Here is a 21,569-nt window from a genome sequence, read left to right as displayed (position 1 = left end):
AGAAAGCTTTTTTGCATTTTTACATACTAATTAAAACATTATTTAGTATGTTTATTAATCTGTTTTCCTATTGAGGAATGTTGGCTGATCTCCACAATGTAGATGATTTTAGGTTTTATCCTTGTGGGGACATTTGGAGTCCACAATGTATGTTAAACCTGTATACACACGCACGCACGCACGCACGCACACAGTTATCTAGAGAGTTGGTGCAGTGATGCTCACAGAATGGACAACAAGAGGAGTGAAAGAAGTCTTTTAATGTAGAAAAACACAAATCACATGAATTACACACTACAAATCACACAAAGTCAGAAAGCTGAACGCAGGGGTCACCTTGAACAGGAAGTGAGTTTGCGAGCTGTAGTCTGAGCAGACAGGAAGTCAGTTTCTTGTCCCCTGTAGGGTATCAACCAGTATCCTATTGTACTCCTGCAGTTGTTTGTTGACATTCTTCACCACTGGGCGGTAATCGCTCTCTACACCTTTTGAGGCGATGACTGTATATAGAGTTAGGGATCATTACACATCACCTGTACCTACACTTCTGATAGAAAACCACTCATGATAAAAGGATACATTCTTTCATCACAAAGTTGTTCTGCTCAAGATGTTGCCATTTCCTCTCCATATTGGTCAGCTGGAAAGTGAACAGTCACATTAGAGAGCAATACATCAAACACAACACCAGACATGACACCAGAAAGCGGCATATTGTGAGAAAGCGTTGTTCTCGTTTACATGCATGTGTAAGTGTTGTGCTCTTAACCCATATACATGCAGCTTTCTCTTTCTGCTCCGGACCCCAACTTACGTCAAGTCAAATTTATCTTTATAGCGCTTTTCACAATACACAGTGTTTCAATGGAGCTTTACAAAAAGTCACACTGTTATGTATATAATGCCTTATAAAGCCTTAGGTGAAGCTGCTTTGAAACAAAGTGCATTGTGAAAAACACTATACAAATAAAAATGGACTTGACTTAATGCTTTAACGGCGTTTTTAAGGCTGGGAGATATGATGATACATATAACAATGGTATTAATGATCCGATGAAATTAGATCAACTATATAGTATTTATTTTGTGTAGCAGATATAACAGCTGCGATGAACCAGAGGTAGAAGAACAGAAGTTCTCCAGCCTTGAGAACCGAACCGGTCTGATTCATGACAAGGAATGAATGAATTCCATTCAATCGTTGCTTTAGGAGAGGAAGAATTGTCTAAACTTAATAAATCAACAAAAACAACAACATGTATGTTAGACCCTATACCGACTAAGCTATTGAAAGAGATGCTTCCAGAGGTCATAGATCCTCTTCTTAATATCGTCAATTAATCTTTATCACTAGGATATGTACCAAAAACTTTTAAGCTGGCTATTATTAAACCTCTTATTAAAAAACCACAACTTGATCCTAGAGAATTAGTCAATTACAGGCCAATCTCGAATCTACCTTTTCTGTCAAAGATACTAGAAAAGGCAGTATCATCACAACTATGTTCCCTCTTGGAAAGAAATGGTATCTGTGAGGATTTCCAGTCAGGATTTAGACCGTACCATAGTACTGAGACTGCTCTCATTAGAGTTACTAATGATTTGCTCTCATCATCAGATCGTGGTTGTATCTCTCTATTAGTGTTACTGGATCTTAGTGCAGCATTTGACACTATTGATCACAATATTCTTTTAAATAGACTCGAAAATATGTTGGCATTAGTGGAATTGCATTGTCATGGTTCAAATCATACTTATCTGACCGTTATCAGTTTGTAGTAGTAAACGAAGACATGTCATATCGATCACAAGTTCAATATGGAGTACCGCAAGGCTACTAGGACCGTTGCTGTTCACTCTGTACATGCTACCCTTGGGAGATATCATTAGGAAGCATGGCGTTAGTTTTCACTGTTACGCTGATGATACTCAGCTCTATATTTCTTCACGCCCTGACGAAACTTATCAGTTAGGAACCTGGGTGTGCTCTTTGATACCAATCTCTCATTTGAAGGCCATGTTTCTAGCATCTGTAAAATCGCATTCTTCCATCTTAAAAATATATCTAAACTACGACATATGCTCTCAATGACAAATGCAGAACAGTTAATTCATGCGTTCATGACCTCAAGGCTAGATTACTGTAACGCTCTACTGGGTGGTTGTTCTGCTCGCCTGTTAAACAAACTCCAGCTGGTCCAAAATGTAGCAGCTAGAGTTCTTACTAGAACCAGGAAGTATGACCATATTAGCCCAGTTCTGTCAACACTGCATTGGCTCCCAATTAAACATTGCTACTTGCTACTTACTTACAAAGCACTAAATGGTTTAGCTCCCCAGTACCTGAGCGAGCTCTTAATGCATTATAGTCCTTCACGTCGATTGCGATCTCAGAATTCAGGCCAGCTGATAATACCTAGAATAACAAAATCAACTGCAGGCAGTAGATCCTTCTCCTATTTGGCACCTAAACTCTGGAACAATCTTCCTATCACTGTTCGGGAAGCAGACACACTCTGTCAGTTTAAATCTTGACTAAAAACACATCTGTTTAAACTTGCATACACATAAACCATTATCTACTTCTATAATTCAAATCATGTAAATTGTTAGGCTGCATAGATTAGGTCAGCCGGAACCGGGAACACTTCCCATAACACCTGATGTACTCGCTACATCATAAGAAGAATGGCGTCTACGCTAATATTAGTCTGTTTATCCCAAGGTTTGCCGCAGCCTGCCAGATCCAGGCCGTATCCAGATGAGATGAAGGACCTGCATCTAGACATGATGATAACGCAGCCCTGACGTTTCAACTAATCTATCTCCTGCGAAGGCCTACTTCCCTTTCCTTTCCCTATGTACAGATGAAACGTTATCAAATTATTCCAGTTCTCATAGATCCACGGACACAACTAATTTTTCTGTATTATGCGGACCAGACAAGTAATTTGGCAAATAACACTTTTTTAAAAAAGACCAAGCTTCTGCGCACACACACACACTCAAACACGCAAACCTATAGACTAAACACGTAAATGAACGGCAAGAATGCATTAAAGGTATTCGTTTTTCGGTAGGAAAGGTGTCATTTAAAGCGGCCCCTAAAGTAATAATTAACAATTTTTACAACTCAAGTGATTCAATCATAAAACAACTTTAGCTCGATAAGAATTTTCCTATTGTCACTATGAAGCTGCTTTGAAACAATATGTATTGTGAAGAGCGCTATATAAGTGAAGATGACTTGACAAGGGTTCCATAAATTAGGGGAATGTCCCGTATTTAAAGATTAAATAAGGAAAATTGCATTTACATGACATTTCAGAATGCTACTTTCTCCAAAAACTCTGGAATAAGCCGTTTTCTTGAGTGCGTGTAAACATAGTCACTGTGAGAGGACTGGGAATGACCCAAACCACACGGTCAACTTTGATGTTGAAGTTCACCCACTAAATTAAATCTCTGACTTTTACTTTTCTTTACATTTTGTGTAGGTTGAGTGAGTCATTATTGCAATAAAAGAGCTCAAAATGAGGGAACTCTTGCTATTAAAAGCATGGGCATTGTGGGAGAAGATGAAAAGATGATGTCTGGATATAACCATCTCCTCTGTTAGACAGAAACGTCATAAGATCCAGTCCACCGACATACTGAAGCCTACAGAGCGGCAACAGAAATATCACATCTGAAATTGAAGTTACTGTGTATTTTGACATGAGTGTTTCTTACCTCTACATGGGTCTCGTTCTCTTGTAACTGGTTTTTAAGAGACTCAAACTCCTCGTTCATTTTATGTAGCATCTTCTTAAATGTGTCCTTCCTCTGAGTGAGTGTCACTCGATCCTCCTGCAGTCTCTGATGGGACAAAAACCACATAAGACTATTCACCATAAGAGTGAATAAACTGCCAAATGTGATATAACCACAGCATATACAGTATATTAACTATATCAGCCTTTACACTGACAAACAAATGCTGCATGCATTTGATGCTTTTCATTTCTTTTGTGAAGGTTTGTATCTGTGCTTATATTTAAGTGTAGAGGACAATAGAGCAAAGAGTAGATCGACTGAATCATGTTGTATTGAAGGAGTTGATTTAGTCTCACAGAACATCATCATACATTTCTTACAAGACTAACGATTTTACAGCTGAACTCAAAGACATACAGTACATCAGCCATTCATCAAATACACAGAAAACGTTGTTAGACTTGTCCAGTTGCTGCGTGTGTAAACTGGAGTGGTTACCTTCTTCCTGTCCTCTCCGGCTGCTTTGAGAGCATCCAGATCTCTGTATGTGTCTAGCTCTCGTGTCATGAGTTCGAGCTGATCTCTCAGCGTTTGCAGCTCTGTGCTGACCTTTCCTTCCAACTGCTCCACTTTCAACAGGTCCTGCTGTAGACGCTCACTTTCTAAAACATACAAGAACAGAGAGAACATCAGCATTTCAATTATAAACAAACCGTCCGAAGCTTTATTTAATTGGACTGTGCAGAGCCACTGTTTATCCTACAGGTGTCACTAAAAACACAGCAAATGTGTGAAACGTATGAACATCATGTAGCTTCACCCATTAGATGTTCTTTTAACCTGAAGATTTCGGCTACTTTTAATGATCATTTTTGTGAAGCACATCAACTTTTTGCCACATGTACATGTGTAACTACTGTGTCGCCCACAGCATATGAGCAGGAAGCAGTAGAGGGTTCAGAGGTCATGATCTCTAACCTTTGGCAACAATTACAGGCAAATCTGGCTACTCCGTGACAGAGATTCATGACACAGTTAAAGCTGCTCTGCTGTAGATGGAAGGGTCTGCTGGTCATGCTGCAATGTGGATGTAGAAACCCTGAAACTAATCTGTTGAAATGCCGTCCTCGGGGACACAGAGCGCTAATCTGTGTGTGTGTGTGTGTGTGTGTGTGTGTGTGTGTGTGCGCATGTGTGCGGCCCGTCCCGCTGGAGACCTGCTGATCTGTGTGCGGGACCATGGGAGGCGTTAGAGGGGGGCATGTACAGGAAGGAAGTGGAAGAGAGCCGCTTCCCACTGATAGGCAGACGGCCCAGCTCAGTGTTTAGAGAGAGACTGTCTGTGTGTGTGTGTGTGTGTGTGTGTGTGTGTGTGTGTGTGTGTGTGTGTGTGTGTGTCTGTCTGTGTGTAGCAGTCAAAAAACCCTGTCAGCACTTCTGAGCATTCTGGACTGCTTCCTTCTCTAGGGGTCTTTCACCAACGAGCTCCACACTGACCATCAACACACACACACACACACACACACACATTTGTTTTTGTGAATTGTGGGGTCATTCCATAGGCGTAATGGTTTTATACTGTACAAACCGTATTTTCTCTCCCCCTACACTACCCCTAACCCTACCCATCACAGGAAACTGTGCACATTTTTACTTTCTCACAAAAACTCATTCTGTGATTTATAAGCCTTTTGAAAAATGGGGACATGGAGTAATGTCCTCATAAGTCACCCTCTCCTTGTAATACCAGTGTAATACCCATGACATTATACACATTTGTGTCCTAATATGTCACAAAAACATGCACACAAACTCACACACACACACACACACACACACACTCACACACACTCACACACACACACACACACACACACACACACACAGCAAATGCTTTCAAAACCTTCTGCAGGACCGCAAAGTGAAATAGTACAAGATCAACAAATAGAGGAGAGACGAACAATGTCAGACTGCTATGAAAAGAGACACTCAGAGGAAGTTGTGTGGCACGTTTCTCAACAGCTCTGAGAAGATAAGACAATGTTTGGAAATTAGAGGAGAACGCAGAGGAGTTTCATACAAAAGAAGGAAAGACCCTTCAGTGGGCAGCAGATATACATTAGAAGAGGAAAGAGAGACGGAGTCATACAGACAGAGAGAGAGAGAGAGGAAGTAGAAGGCCCATAAAATTGGCATAGTAAAAGATGTTTAATTTAGATTACCATTAGTCTAACGTATCAAGGCAAGCCAAAGTATTATATTTTATGAGCCTTTGTAAAATGCCAGAGAAACAGTGCTTTACATCTCTGTTATGGGAACAACACGTTATGGAAGTGTCACTTTATTCAAGATAGAACAGAAAAGAATCAATAAGTAGCTGACTAATGAATAACTGGATTCAACCTCGTGATAAACATGCGAGTTTGTGTAATAGGTGAAATTACTGTCACACAACAGCGTTTTCCACTTCTTCAGTCAAGCAGTTTTAATGACGCATATGAGCAGCTCTGTGGATCTAACCATCTATAGAGCATTATAAATAGTATTTTAAACATTAAATACATGTATTACGATTCCCATTGTTTGGAGAGAAGATACAGGTGCGTGCATTTAAAAGTGAAATGCCCCGCAGACAAGCGATATAGTTATTTATCAATTAAAACATTTGATCACACAAATAATATTTCATATGAATCGGACTTAATAGTTTTTGATTGTAAAGTTACCAACAGCATCCAAAATAAATGAAAAGATATATTTTTCAGCATTGCATGATTTTTATTATTTATTTATTATTTATTTGCATTTTCCATTCACAAAACCACAGTACAGCTGCAGTGATGCTGAGGCTCATACTGTTACATCACCGATGGTCATTTGGGCTCATATTTGGTATTATACATGATATTATTGGTCACTGCGATTGTGCTTTAAGGCGAGACACTACAGGTGAATAGGGATTTTTTTTTAAATTAGAAGATATCACTGTGAAACTTCTCCAGTTTATTACTGGCATAAACGTAAGAAAAAAATGTATTACAAGTTTTGAATAAATGTATGTTTTAATATGCAAATGAGGCCTTATATACTTAAATATATGCTAATTTGCATACATTTCCAAAAACAAAATCTGGAAATTGGAAAGGTCCAGGTTTAAAATTCTTGGTTCTATTTGTTGACATATTAGATGAAAGGGCTTTTACAGAGGGGATTCTGGATATCTTATTTTGTGCTTTAGTAAATTAGAGAATACTGACAATAGCCTTAAAAAAATCTATTTTCGCCATGTTTTTTTGAGTAAAAGGACCTATAACTCAGGATAGGAATGATATATCAACAAATCCCTCTGTAAAAGCCTTCAGAATATAGATAGGAATAAAACTGTAAAGTTTGGTGTATATAAGTTCTGCTGAAGTGGAGATTTCGGACTCAGAGCATGAGAAAAAACTCATTTTGAGAAAACGGCCTTTAAAGATATTTACTGTAATTGAAATCTATAGACGCAAATAGATAAAGTGCTATAAGATATACACTTAAAAATGTATTTTGGATGTTTTCTTTCCACCAGTCTGAAAAAACACTTTATGAAAAGCCAAAAAGTGCAAAATCTCAAAATTGACAGGTGCCTGAAAAAACAGTGTTTTTGCCTGTAGTGTCTCCCCTTAAAAGGCAAAACCAAGTTCATTGAAGTTCAAGTTCATTTATTTAGCCACAAGACTGACCAAAGTGCTGTACATTAAAATCAAACCGTAAACACATAAAAAATAAAGAATAAAACATATGAATTTAAAACCAAAGAAATGACCGATAAACAAGACCATGATACAATATAATAAGAATGGGATATTAGTAGGCCAGATCAAACAAGTGTGTTTTTAAAAGAGACTTAAAAATGGATAGGGAAGGTGCCACTCTAATCTCAAGTGGCAGATTGTTCCATAATCGAGGCCCAGCCACAGAAAAAGCTCGATCCCCTCTATGTTTTAGTCTGGACCGAGGAACTAAAAGGAGATTCTGATCACTGGATCTTAGACTTCTAGTGGGAGTATAAAAATGCAACAGCTCTGAGAGATAACTAGGGGCTTGATTATGAAAAGATTTATATACCAGTAAGAGAACTTTAAAATCGATTCTAAATTGAATAGGCAGCCAATGGAAGGCCCTCAGTATGGGGGTGATGTGGTCACATTTGCGACTATTTAAACCAGCCATTGTGCCATGTCTTACATCGTGTCTACCCCGTTCAAGGCTGTCAGGACGCGTCAAAGCCAATCTTTTTTCTTCATGTAAATTAGTGCAAGTGCTTATAGTACTTCAGAAGCAGAACGGGCATCGATTTACTGTCTGTGAATCATCACTGCCCAGTGTAGACAGTATCACAGATTATTTAATATAATGGGTACTATTTGCATTTGACACGCCGCTTGCGTCCGCTTGTAGAGAGGGGGTTACTGATCATGATGCTCAGGATCTGTGATGATCAGAATTTGTGTATAATCCTGAGTTTATCCTGATTCACTGATCCTGATGGAAATATAAAGAAGCCTTAAACTCCAATAATCTTAACCACACAAACAGCACTTCAGCTCAGTTTGAATGAAGTGCCCATAGAATACAGTTCCTTTCAAGGGTGCAAAATGGATCTGTTCCCGCCCCGAGTGTAAAGCCAAAATGTGATTGGTTGTAGCGAGAACGTGCTATGATTGGTCAGCACAATGTGGCTTGAGTAAATGGTGGGTGGAGTCCACTTATTTGTGGATTTGTCTGCACGTCTTTACACTAGAAATGTTTCAAAATCCACAAACGTGTGCGGGGATCTACATGGGAAGCGATTCACAAATGAACATCTACTGAACAGATGTGCTCCAGACTGATGACATAACCTGCATTACTCACACACATTTTTATATATATATGTATCAGTGCTTCCCACAGGTTTGAAATATACTTGCGGTGGTAGCCAGGTGGAAAATCCTCCTGTTACCCACGGCACAAAAATGATCTACTACATGTGACAAACATCAAATAATGCCTAACTTTTAAAAATATTTTTTTTTATTGAAATTCATTTTGATACAGATGCTGTGTTTTGGGGGATATGAGTACTTTTTTATCCATTTACCACAAAATTTCTCAACTACACCATGTGCATGCATATGAAATATTACTTATTATTAAAAAACACTTTAATGATGATCAAAATTAATTATGAGTTGTTTCTGGATATTGATCTGGGTGTTAGAGGCAGAATTCTGTAATCTGCTGGTTAGACAAATCTGTAGGAAATACATTTTTAGTGTAATTACCATATACATCCAGCAGAGGACCCATAGAGATCCATTAATTTTTCTGGATGTGGCCAACTGCTCTTATAAATGCAATGTGGAAGGAACATGATCACGCGCACACACACACGCGTGCGCGCGCACCAGGCCTTTATTTGTGAAATATCCACCGTGTGTCTTTGCAGCACATGTGGGATTGTCAGTGGGAGTAAACAGTTCTCGCGCACACTGAACGAGCAGGTACGAAACGCGTAGAGCGAGGAGAGACTTTCCAGTACCTAGTTAGGGGCCGTTCACATGTCGCGTCTTTTGCGCGCTCAAGTTCGTTATTTTAAACGTAGACGCGGGACGAATGTGCTCAAATAGAGATCGAAAGCTCTGCCAAGATGGACTAACAGCTGATCATACCTGTACAGGGTGGGTTTTTTATTTCTTATCTCCATAAGTAGTAGTATAATCTAGTAGTAAAGCTAATGCAAGGTCTGGAAATCCATTAATCCTTTGCTGAAACTTATTCGTCTTCATGGAGAATGCGGCTCATGGTTGCTTAGCAACGAGTGCTTTTGAAAAGAGGAGAAAGTGCCGCGGCTAGCGTTTTCCATGCGCTTTTAGACGTGACGTGAACGGCCTCGAAATCGAATGCGGATGGTTTCATTATCTCGGGCGGATAAAAAAGAAAAAGTGGATAAAAACAATAAAAGCAAAAATGTGTCACCAAATATACTTGGGCGGCTGTTAATATACCTGGGCAGGCCAAAGTCTATATGTGGGAAGCACTGTGTATACATACACAGTGAACACAGCAGTCAGAGATGGACGGTGCTGGAGAAAGACACTGACCTGAGGAAAGGCCTCTGGCTGTGCTTTGAGACTTCTGCATCTCTGTCTCTTTGAAACTCAGATCGTCCTGCATGGACCGGAGCTCCTGCGCAGTGACCGCTGACAGCTGCTGCAGACGACTGATGTTCTGAGAGAAACAAAACACAGCGGTCTGATGTCAGGACTGAAAACAACAGCTCAATCTCTACAACTGATCCAGTCATGTGAGAGATGGGATGTGCCGTACCCTGCTGGAGTGCTCCAGTAGAGCCACGACGCTGCTCTGAGTGTCTCTGATCAGCTGCTGCTCCTGACATTTATTCTCCTCAAATGTGTTCAAATATGCTGTAGGAACACATGACCAGCCCATCAATCAAATGATCAAGATGGGCATCTGTTTAGACATGCAGTGTTTGTGTGGATGTGACAAAGACTCACAGTCGATTTCCTCTTCTCTCTTCTGCAGCTCCTTGTACTTTTGAGTTCGTTCCCCTGCGCAGATGGTAAAAGATGTATTTTAACTCCAGATTCAGTTTATTGTAGTTGGTGCATTAAAGGGGACATAAGAGAAATCCATTTCCCAATTAAAACGTTTGATGTACTATAAAAACATACTGTAACTTTGTAACTCTGAGTCCTAAAATATAATCTCCAGTCCAAAAATACCACTGAACAACTGAAAATAACACATGACCACACACACACACACACATACATTTACACACTAATAAAGCCTATTCTGTGTCCAGAAATTTGTTCTGCCCAGTCATGCTGAGAAAGAAGTATTATTATTATTATTATTACTAAATGTCAGAAGTCTTCAGTTTGTATAGAACTAACAATCATATCTGAAGAATTCTATGAGCAACAATGCTGTTTGTTGTTAAATAGGTTTACAATGAACAATATTTAACTGAAATGCATAACATACATTAGAAACTGAAATAAGTATTGTCATTGTAAGTAGTCTCATTAACATTAAAATGTCACATGGCATGGTTAGTGTGCATGTGCTCCTGAATCACGCTTGTATCATCACTTTTTTCCCCTTTCACCATTAATTTCTCTCTAAATCAACCCAGTCTATGATCATCTCAAAATGAAAACATTTTTATATTTAGTGAAAAAAGCACCTTGATGTTCCTCCATGTCAGCATCTAGTTGTCGCATCTCTTCGGTGAGATGGCTGATTTTCTCACGTATCTCTGACAGTCTACACAAAAACAGGACATTAATTTTAGTCTTTTTTTATGTACTGATCATAAGACACACAGTGTATAAGTAAATACAATAATTGCATACAACACCACAAAGACTGCACTTTTTAGTGCAACTGGGAGTGTATACTCAAGTGAACATACAAGGTTGAACAAAACAAACATGCATTTGGATTATAAATACATACTGTCGCTCCATGCTGGCTATTTCCTGGTTGTTTTCTTTCACCTAAAACCAGCAAAAGAGCAATCATGTTCCAGTCCCTTGAAATCATTGAATGTGCTAAAAATAAATCAAATATAAATGATTCATGGGAGAGACCTGTTTAAAGAGGCGTTCTCTCTCCTCTTGTGGAGAGCCCATGTTCCTGTCTTCAGCCAGCATGGCGTCTCTGCGGTTCTCCAGCTCCAGGAGTTTCTCGTGCAGCATGACTGCTTCCTGTTTGGCCTGAGAGTGAAGCAGATCCTGCAAACACAGATGGTACAAGAGGGTGAATGTTTGTAGCAGCACTGATTGAAAATGTGAAATACAGTGAGCAAATGAGGCAGTCCACTCTACTTCATTAAAGGGATAGTTCACCCAAAAATGAAAATTCTGTCATCATTTACTCACCCTCAAGTTGTTCCTAACCTGTATGAGTTTCTTCTTCTGCTGAACATAAAGGAAGATATTTTAAAGAAAGTTTGTAACCAGGCTGCTTTGGGGCACCATTGACTTCCATAGTAGGAAAAAAAAAATACTATGGAAGTCAATGGTGCCCCAGAACTGTTCAGTTTCCCATATTCTTCAAAATATCTTCTGTTATGTTCAGCAAAAGAAAGAAATGTATAGAGGTTTGGAACAACTTGAGGGTGAGTAAATGATGACAGAATTTTCATTTTTGGGTGAACTATCCCTTTTAGGCTCCATAAGCGAGCTAATTTTATATGGCTGCCATAAAAGGATTTGACAATAGCACTGAATAAAGTCTACTGCCACTCTGTCAGTCAGAGGTTTTGTTTCTACTTATAAAGTGTGTGAAGAAGTTGTGTACTGCAAACTATAACAAACATGTCCATTGAGTGTATGAATGTAGTTGCATAAAGTAGTACAGTGTTCCTTTACACGAAACACACTCTGTCCTGATTCATCAAGAGTTCACTGGTGTGTACTGGGTGTCAATTTTTATGATAAGAAAGAAAGGACGGACAGTGTTGTGTGTGTGTACATGTGTGTGTCCACTCACCGCCTCAAACGCCTCCTTCCTGCTCATCAGAGCGTCCAGTTCCTCTTGATGGGAATACAGCTCCTGGACGCAGATGAGAGGAGTCACGGCAGATCCATTACGCCAGTGAACAGTGAACTTCAAATCACCCTCACAAATCATTCACAGACTTCAATTTGAAGCTTAGAGCCCACTGAAGCTATTATATATTACATATACCTGCTGCACTTATTTATTTTTTGTTTTCAGTATTTACATCTTTTTGGCATACACTTTTATCCAAAGTGACTTGAAATGGCATTCAAGGTATACGTTATTTTTCCAGTTCTCGTGTTGTCTGGGAATCTAACACCATGACATCAGGGTTGCACCATGCTTTACTTTTTACACTTTATATGACACATCAGGGTTGTTACTTGGATTCTGCTAATAAAATCAGCACACCAGTTTCTAGCGTGGTATTCTGGGGTGGAATGAGATGACCAACCTGCAGTAGCTCTTCATTGGTGGCCTTCATCTCAGTGTACTTGGCCTGTTTATCAGCAGACATCTTTTTGATGATGTCTTGGGCAGCCTGTTTCTCCTGGACTATATCATCCTCCACGGCTCGGATCATGTCCTCTTTCCTGACAAAGACAGAGAAAGTTAAAGTCATTACACCATAATCATCCATCCTCATTCCACTGAATCTGTCTGCATCTCTTAACGTCATTCAAGTCGAGTCAGCTTTATTTCTATAGTGCTTTATACAATACAGATGGTTTCAATCATTGTAATTATTGTTAATAATGATCCAGTATGAATTAAATAGAACATTTCTGGTTTGTGTGGGGGTACATTGCTTAAAAGAGTCTTTCCTGTGGTGCTGGGATTGAATTAAACATGACAAAACTGAAACTAAAGATTACTTTGAGATATTTGAGATATCAAAATTTAACATAGACACTTCTATACAAAGCAGCTTACATTGCATTCAAGGTATAGATATTTTATCAGTTCAAGCATTCCCTGGGAATCAAACCCATGACCTTAGGGTTGCTAGCGCCATGAGCTACAGGAACAACACGATAACAGTCATAGTCCACCTTCTTAAGTTAAATGACTGAATGTGGTCAATCTTTAGCCAAAGTCTTTTTATTACACAGAGCGAAGGTCTGTTTCTGTCTGAGCCTGTTAACATATACTATCACACACGACTCAAGGGTAAGTGACTCTAACATTCATATCTATAAAAGGGTTTTTTTCTTAAAGAAAACATTCTAATTCAGTTCACCTTAAGCAGTGCATAAACGTGATATAATAATGTTGATAATGTTCGGTCAGGTTCAGGAGATATTATCCATGTTTATCATTTCAAACAAGTAATCAAAATCAAAGTTCTAAAATAATTTTGACTATAATTTTAATTAAAAGCTGATGTTTAATGCTGATTATGATATTAGGCAAAAATCCCAAGAGTTTGGCTGAAATGATCCATTCAATGCAATTTCATTTCCATATATGAAGCATTAACTGTATCCAAAAAACAAAAAAGTGTTTGATATTTCATTTTCATAATCAATTCAGTATGACACTGACATAATTTGAAATATAACTGAACACGTAATAAATCAAATGCAGATGATACGCTATGCCAGTCGTGTCAATCAAGACGGATGGGTGGAGCTTTATTTTATAGCACTCTATCAAATACAGACTTTTCAAAGCAGCTTCACAGTAATAAATAGGCATCTACAAATCAATGAGACAAATTCAAATTCTGCTGTAAAGTCAGTAGTGTCATTATTCAGCTTAGTGTTGGTTCAGTTCAGTTCAATAACTGTAAAGTTCAGCAATATGAATTGAGTTGAATTCAGCTATAAGATGCTGTACTGAAAACAATAATGTCATTATTCAATGCAACTGAGTGATGCATCACGGCAAGAAAACAGCCCTCGCTCCTCTAGAGAACACTGGGAGACTTTGTGCCCCATGCCAGCTAGGACAGACCATGAGTATCTCTGTAGCTGATGGCAGATAACATAATAAAACGCCAAACACAAGCAGAGAGACACGGGACGGCAGCATGCTGATAGGAGAGTGACTTGTCTGCACAAAGATCCTCTTTGTGTGACGCTCATGAAGAGGGTTTTTACTCTCAAGAAACTTCTTCATGACAACATCTCACGACAGACAGGATAATTTAGCAAGCATTCTCTTTCCTCTTATGGACAGGGCACAGGTTTGTTTGGTTGATGCAGTGCTGTTATCGCAGGTGACAGAGAGATCATGGCCGGGACAGGGGTGCATGTGGTCTGGATGGCAGCAGTTCTAATGAGCTCAGGGGCGATCGCACAGCGGGTGAGTGCTTCATGTTTTCTTTTGGTTTGTTTTTTACAGTGAATTATGTAAATGTTTTCTATATCAAAGTCACTGCCTAACAACAAAGGTGATGATACACGGGGCAACTTTTTGAGCAATGTTGCAGAGAGATGTTGCTTGGACAGTTTCCCATTGAGAATAGGGCAACAAATTTCGATCTAAGAATTTTTTTGCCCATTCTCAATGAAAAAGAGCCCAAGCAACATCGCTCGGCATTGCTCAAAAAGTTGCCCTGTGTATCATCACCTTACAGCATAGACAAATCATAGACTAAACTGACTGTCAGTGGAGAATTACAAGTAAAATACAATGAAAAGAGAAGATCTGCAGTGAACTCCAAGTATTACACTCCAACGTTCAAACAAACTCTAACCTTGTGTGTTCAGGTGGACAGGAACAACGCTTCTCTAACAAGAATTCCTACAAGCGAACCTACAAACCTCACCGAACTGATCCTGAGCCATAACTCTCTTGTGATGTCTGAATCGGATATAAACACCTTACTGAAGTATCCCAGGATTAGGGTGCTAGACCTTTCCTACAACCTCATACAGTCACTGCCTGCGGGAGCTTTTGACAGTCTCACAAACCTGGAGACACTTAACCTGAAGGGAAATGGACTGCAAATCCTTGACAAAGACATTTTTAAAGGACTGACAAAACTGAAGAGTTTGGATTTGGAGGAAAATCCATGGAACTGCTCCTGCTCGCTCACAAGTCTCATCAAACAGCTGAATGACTCTGGCGTATCAACAGGTGAGAATGAGAGCTTAAGCTCAATTTCATATATGGTGTATGTGCTCTGGTCTACTTAAAGATTTAGTTGACTTCAGAATTAAAATTTCCTGATAATTTACTCACCCACATGTCATCCAAGATGTTCATGTCTTTCTTTCTTCAGTGGAAAAGAAATGAAGGTTTTTGAGGAAAACATTCCAGGATTTTTCTCTATATAGTGGACTTCACTGGGGTTCAACGGGCTGAAGGTCCAAATGTCAGTTTCAGTGCAGCTTCAAAGAGCTCTACATGATCCCAGACGAGGAATAAGAGTCTTATCTAGAGAAACCATCAGCCATTTTAAAATTTTTTTTTAAAAATGTATATACTTTTTAACCACAAATGCTCGTCTTGCACTGCTCTGTGATGCTCTCAAAAACCTTCATTTCTTTTCCACTGAAGAAAGAAAGACATAAAAAGTCTTGTTTTGTTAGATTTATTCATCTGCAAAATGTTGTTTGTTTTGCAGGCAGAGAAGTCACTTGTTACATGCCCCAGAAAACAGCTATCCTTGATGGAAACCCTTTCTGCTTAAATCAAGCCACAACAGTGAAAACTAGTTCAGCACCGCTGCCAACCACAGAGCCAAGCAACAGCAGTCATGTCTACAACTCCAGCAAAGGTAAATACATGAGAAATAATGTGCCTACTATGACCTGCACTGAGCTCAAATAGCGTATGAACCGTAAACAAAATTAGACAAAGCCGCCACTGTTACAGTATTCTGGTGTGGATTCTCTGATTGGACACAAACAAGGTAAATAACAGTGCTGCCAATGAGAAAAACACTTTCCACAAAACATTATGAAATAAAAGCTGATGTGTCAGTGGAATTAAGCCATGGAAAGGAACTAACTCTATAGAGCCTGATGCCAACATGTGTCTCTTCTCAGGGTTCATTGCGAGTGATGGAGGGACGGCGAAAGGAAGCAACAGCTGGAAGTTCCTGCTTGGTGTAGTGACTCTAACTCTCAGCACTTCCATGCTCATTGTATGCGCTGTCAAGTCACCCTCTTGGTACAAACTTCTGTTCAATTATCGGCACCAGAGGCTCCGTGAGGATGTGGAGCCTAGTGTCTTCAATACCGGACGCTTTTCCAACTTTAGCTTGGACACGCAGCAGACGGAGACGAGCGCTCAGGATCTGGACGAGGGCATGGACCATGGGCTGAGCATGGAGCCTTTTGAAGATGATGATGGCTTCATAGAGGACGGTTATATTGAGCCAGGAACTACAACGAACATTCGGATGCTAACCATGAGTCGTGAGCAGATCTCTGGCCTCTATGGATCTCAGGGTTCGGCACATTGGTGGACAAATTAAGCTTTTTTTTTTAAAAAAGAGTTTTTGCATGAACAAACTGTAAGGATCCTTTTTCCCCAGTGCAGTAGTGCAATATGAAACACAAAGATCACTGAACTGGAATTACAAATGCATGTATCTCAGCATGTTAAAACGTTGTGTGTAAACACTGCAAAAAAATGATGTTCTTCCTCAGTGTTTCTGTCTTGTTTTCCAGCACAAATATCTAAACACTCTTAAAGCAAGATACATTTACTGGAGAAGAGAAATGACTGAGAATATTGCAATTTATCCAAATTAACTGACGTCATACTTGGAAAACAAGTTTATTTTTAGCAGATTTAGTTTTTTTCTTGCTTTAAGCACACAATTAATTTTGTCTTAATATCTTCAGTAATTTCTCTTCTCCAGTAAATGTATCTTGATTTAAGAATGTTTAGTTATTTGTGTTGGAAAACAAGATTTTTTTTTTTTGCAGTGAATGCTGTCATTGCACTTTATAACATAGTAATTCAAAACCTTATTTAAAATTTTCACAATATTTTGTCCCAAATTTCCTAGAAATATTTTGCATGTAGTTTTGCTGCAATATGTAAAATTGCTCATTTAAAAGGAGGTTTTGGCGTGATTTATCTAACTCTTGTAGCTCCAGTTTGATGAGGAGGGTTAAAACACAGATCAGCTGCTGCCCTCTAGAGCACAAACTCTGCAAATTACTTACTTGTGAAGAAACAAAAGCACTTACTCTCGTCTCTCAGTGAATATCACGTCCATACTTTGAGCTTCTCTGTCATTCTGCGCTTTCAGCTAATGAGACAAACAAAGATAAAATGAGCAGGAATACAAGAAGAGTAAAGAAGAAGAAACAATGTGAACTAACCATGATGATGTCATTTATGACTTCATCCATCTCAGTGTTCGTGTTCAGCTTGTCAACCAGCTGGTAATTTAAAAAGACACAGCTTGTTTAAATAATGACATCACACATCTCAAAATTACAAATACAAGCTGCAATTCTGTACAACTTCTAACTCCGATGGTTTTATTGATTCAAAATATAAACACCTGCAGCACTTCTACTAACTGGTTTAAAATAATGTACCATGTTGTAATCTGCCAGCTGCCCTTGAAGATCTTTAATTTCTCCAGCCAGGACTTCTGCTCTGTTCACATAAAAAGTTTTAAAACATGAAATTAATTACTCATGACATCAAAACTAAAGACAAAAATATAAATATAAAAGTTAAACCTACATTTATGCATCAAAATATTTACATTTTGTGACCCTGGACCACAAAAGCAGTCATAAGAAGCTGAATAAATAATCTTTCCATTGATGTACGGTTTGTTAGGATTGGACAATATTTGGACGAGATACAACTATTTGAAAATCTGGAATCTGAGGGTGCAAAAAAATCTAAATATTGAGAAAATCGGCTTTAAAGTTGTCCAAATATAGTCTTTGGCAATGCATATCCACTCACAAAAATACATTTTTAATATATTTACGATAGGAAATTTACAAAATATCTTCATGGAACATGATCTTTACTTAATATCCTAATGATTTTTGGCATAAAAGAAAAATCGATAATTTTGACCCATACAATGTATAGTTGGCTATTGCTACAAATATACCGGTGCGACTTATGACTGCTTTTGTGGTCCAGGGTCAAATTTAAGAATAATATTATTATATTATAATTGTTTCTTTGTCTATAGGTACTATTAAGACAATTCTGGTGGCTCTGAAGGTTAACTTACCGTTTTTCATAAGAAAGAAAGACTGAATTCTCCTGACTGAAGGTGTCAATGTCCTTCTGTAGTTTGCTAGACTCCATCGTCAGCTCATTTATTTTACTCCTGAAGCAAACAAACTAATTAATTATCAGTCCATTTTATCTGAGAGATGATGAAATATTCAATAAACAACACATAGACTCTTTACCGTAATAACCCAAGGTAATATGACTTATCCAGAATTTGCCTCTGAGGTCCTTAAGGAGTGAAAATAAACGGGTGAGTGTGCAGATCTCACATAACATTTTGAGAAAGATGGAAAGTTCACCTTTCATGCCCGTCTTCATTCCGCTGAGGCCCTGTTGAGTCACTGGCCGATCGGCCACTTTAATCTGAGCTGATAAAACACCAGGACTGGCCATGGGTCCCCCTCTGGTGCCGGGACGGCCGGTCCCCGGGGCCATCTGTGACCCGTAAGAACACAGACAGCTCATCACCGCAATCTTCTCACTCAGCATAACTATAATAAGTGCTGATCAGATCGCTCACCGCAGTACTGACTCTGACGGCTGTCTGTGGGGGTCGGATGGCTGTCGGTGGTCTTCCAGCGCCCGGCCCAAATGATCCACGGCTCACAGGTCTCTGACCTGCCATTGTGCTCTGAAAGTGTAGAGTTCAAAACAATAAACATGTTAGAGTTGAGCAAAACTGTAATACAGGACAGTAGCATAGAGTGCAGTTTTTTTTTGTACTTTATTATTTACTCCTGTGATCAAAGCTGAATTTTCAGCATCATTACTCCAGTCTTCAGTGTCACATGATCCTTCAGAAATCATTCTGATATGATGATTTGATGATCAAGAAACATTTAAGAATTACAGGCGTTGAAACGCGGTCATCCTGTCACACTGTGACCCAAAACACAAAACATGAGGGATAAAATAAAGCGTCGTGCAAACAAGCGTTTAAAGTTCTGGCCTTTCAGCTACAAAACCACAATAAATATATGGAAAGACGTAAAGAAACTGATAATAAAACAGGCAGAAGATCTTTAATCAGCTAGCAGCGAATTAGCAACAAAGCAGTTTCCTCTGTTCTTGCTCTAAAGAAGAACCTCTGTTAAACTAACAAAATGACCACACGACGACCTACAAAAACAAACATAAAGTGATCGCTTACCTTCAGCTGCGAATCTGCAGTTTTGATTTAGCTCCTTTTCCAGGCGAACCAAACGCTCGCCTCTGAGTTGCTTAGCAACCAAGAAGTCATCGCGAGATCTCATGTGAGAACAGCGCTGTGACGCGGCAGCGCAGAGACTGTGCAGTTTCCTCATTTTATATAAAATGTTCCAAATAGAATACAGTTTTACAGCACGGCACTGTTTCATGCCCAGTTATAATTGTGTATCAGATGAAGCATAAGGAAGTCACGTATTGTTATTGTTTTATTTATTTCATGATCTCGTTTTTGGGTTCTAATTTTCTTTTCATTCCAAACTCAGAGAACTCTCCACAACAGTCAGTCATTGGTAATTTAAGCACATTAAATTAGACAGTTTTGAAAGGAGTCGATACAGCTCTGGAAAAATTAAGAGAAAAAATTAGATTTATTATTTATATGTATCTGTTTGAGTAAAATATATTCTACAAACCACTGACACCATTTCTTCCAAATTTCAAATAAAGATATTATCATTTAGAGCATTTATTTGCAGAAAATGACAACTGGTCAAAAAAAAAAAAAAAAAAAAGATGTGTTCAGACATCGAATAATGCAAAGAAAACAATTTTATATTCAGTTTTTAAACAAAACAACACTAATGTTTTAACTTAAGAAGAGTTCAGAAATCAATATTTGGTGGAATAATCCCGATACACAATCCTCCCCATCATACCCGTGCTCGGGGGCTGGAGCACCCACGGAAAATTACGAGATATTCTCCATTGATTTTAACCAATAAAAAATCGATTGCATCTATCAGAAACGATCTTCACTTTTTATAGTTTATTTAAGGCAGTTTCTATGACGTCATTTTAATAGCAAACGGCGAGAGCGCATCCAGTTGACCCTTCGCCGGGAGTTTGATTGACAAGCGATCTAACCAATCATAACGCCGAATTCGCCATTTTGTCCGACAAAGCAGTCAAGAGTTAGAAGATTAACCTCGGTGGACTTGAAAAATTGTGTGTACTGACATCTTTCCGCGTTTGAAACAACATTCCTTCTCAGGTTCATTCATGTTTATTTGATGTTATAAATTAACTAGAAAAGAGATGATCGGCTCACGAGCGGCTTGAGCTGAGGCGCTACAGCAATCTGTCACGACACATTAAAGAGCCACAAAACGGTTTTTATTGTTCGAATTTCTTAAAAAATTACACAATTTGGGACTTTGTTTAATATCAAAAGTAACCTGCTCTGTCTTGTCTGTCGACGTGTTGTCAGTGTCCTCTTTGCTCCGCGATGTATTTTTCACTCTGTGTGGCGTGACAGCTCAGGGCTTGTCGGACAAAGCAACAGTAACTAAGGGGGGCAGGTCTTTGCGAAGGGTCAATTGTTGCGCGAGCACAAATCTCTCAACTCTCAGGAATACTGTCTAGTCCTGTAAGCTACTCAATGCAAAATAAAAGTATTTTTCATAGCTGACAGCACATCACACTGGCCGTCGCAAGCCACCGGTTACACTAAGAAAGAAACATTATATTTACATTTACTTTTATCCAAAGCAACTTACAAATGAGTAGAGCAATAGAAGCAATCAAACTAACAATAAGGCAACAATATGCAAGTGATGTGACCAGTCCCAGTCAGTCCAGCACAGTACGTTTTTTTTTTTTACAGTACTTTTTTTTTTTTTTTTATAGATATAGAATAGTAAGTGTTAGTATTAAAGGTGGGGTAAGCCATATTTCAAAAAGACTGTTGGAGATTGTTGATATTTGCAATCAACCCAAACAAACACACCCCTCTCTTCATTGCTCCGCCTCCAAAACTCACCCTCCAATCCTAACCACCCTGCTCTGAGTTGATCTCGAACCCCGGCTCGATCGCTGCTGGCAGGCGAGATGAGAGCACTAACAATGACGCTAAACACTGCATTCTCTAG

At 39.0% G+C, this 21,569-nt stretch overlaps 2 protein-coding genes across 3 annotated transcripts; one reads left to right on the top strand and one right to left on the bottom strand.

Annotated features, from left to right (window-relative positions):
- Positions 1-245: 245 nt before the first annotated feature.
- Positions 246-19,783, bottom strand: ift74 (intraflagellar transport 74). Its single transcript, XM_051892752.1, has 20 exons — positions 19,643-19,783; positions 19,013-19,123; positions 18,792-18,927; positions 18,672-18,720; positions 18,488-18,586; positions 17,826-17,886; positions 17,604-17,663; positions 17,469-17,530; positions 12,770-12,908; positions 12,304-12,366; positions 11,400-11,543; positions 11,266-11,306; positions 10,994-11,073; positions 10,299-10,352; positions 10,108-10,205; positions 9,882-10,008; positions 4,255-4,418; positions 3,733-3,858; positions 580-640; positions 246-500 (listed from the first exon to the last, which is right to left on the bottom strand). The coding sequence occupies exons 2-20, from the start codon at positions 19,115-19,117 to the stop codon at positions 385-387; spliced, it is 1,785 nt and encodes a 594-aa protein (XP_051748712.1). The 5' UTR covers positions 19,118-19,123; positions 19,643-19,783; the 3' UTR covers positions 246-384.
- On the top strand, positions 13,338-17,335 carry LOC127512126 (leucine-rich repeat-containing protein 19-like). Of its 2 annotated transcripts, none has more exons than XM_051892761.1 (5): positions 13,338-13,485; positions 14,497-14,622; positions 15,030-15,399; positions 15,890-16,042; positions 16,314-17,335. In XM_051892761.1, exons 2-5 carry the CDS (start codon positions 14,551-14,553, stop codon positions 16,742-16,744), a joined length of 1,026 nt encoding a protein of 341 aa, XP_051748721.1. In that variant the 5' UTR covers positions 13,338-13,485; positions 14,497-14,550; the 3' UTR covers positions 16,745-17,335. The 2 variants fall into 2 exon arrangements, with proteins under 2 accessions (XP_051748721.1, XP_051748720.1); XM_051892760.1 differs by having other exon boundaries at positions 13,374-13,485; positions 14,537-14,622.
- Positions 19,784-21,569: the final 1,786 nt, after the last annotated feature.

Source organism: Ctenopharyngodon idella, chromosome 5 (genome assembly GCF_019924925.1).
Source record: "Ctenopharyngodon idella isolate HZGC_01 chromosome 5, HZGC01, whole genome shotgun sequence".
Lineage (NCBI taxonomy): Eukaryota > Metazoa > Chordata > Actinopteri > Cypriniformes > Xenocyprididae > Ctenopharyngodon > Ctenopharyngodon idella.
Note: the sequence above shows the minus strand (reverse complement) of the source record. Positions and strands in the feature narration are given on the sequence as shown.

What these genes read in the sequence shown, in the direction of transcription:
- LOC127512126 (XM_051892760.1), top strand. Translation starts at nt 13,389, where the DNA reads ATGTGGTCAATCTTTAGCCAAAGTCTTTTTATTACACAGAGCGAAGGT. An exon ending in CTATCACACACGACTCAAGG is followed by an intron (nt 13,486 to 14,536) that starts GTAAGTGACTCT and finishes CTGTTATCGCAG; the next exon opens with GTGACAGAGAGATCATGGCC. An exon ending in TGACTCTGGCGTATCAACAG is followed by an intron (nt 15,400 to 15,889) that starts GTGAGAATGAGA and finishes TTTGTTTTGCAG; the next exon opens with GCAGAGAAGTCACTTGTTAC.
- ift74 (XM_051892752.1), bottom strand. Translation starts at nt 19,117, where the DNA reads ATGGCAGGTCAGAGACCTGTGAGCCGTGGATCATTTGGGCCGGGCGCT. An exon ending in TTTCTTTCTTATGAAAAACG is followed by an intron (nt 17,887 to 18,487) that starts GTAAGTTAACCT and finishes TTATGTGAACAG; the next exon opens with AGCAGAAGTCCTGGCTGGAG. An exon ending in GGAAGGAGGCGTTTGAGGCG is followed by an intron (nt 11,544 to 12,303) that starts GTGAGTGGACAC and finishes CTGTGTTTGCAG; the next exon opens with GATCTGCTTCACTCTCAGGC.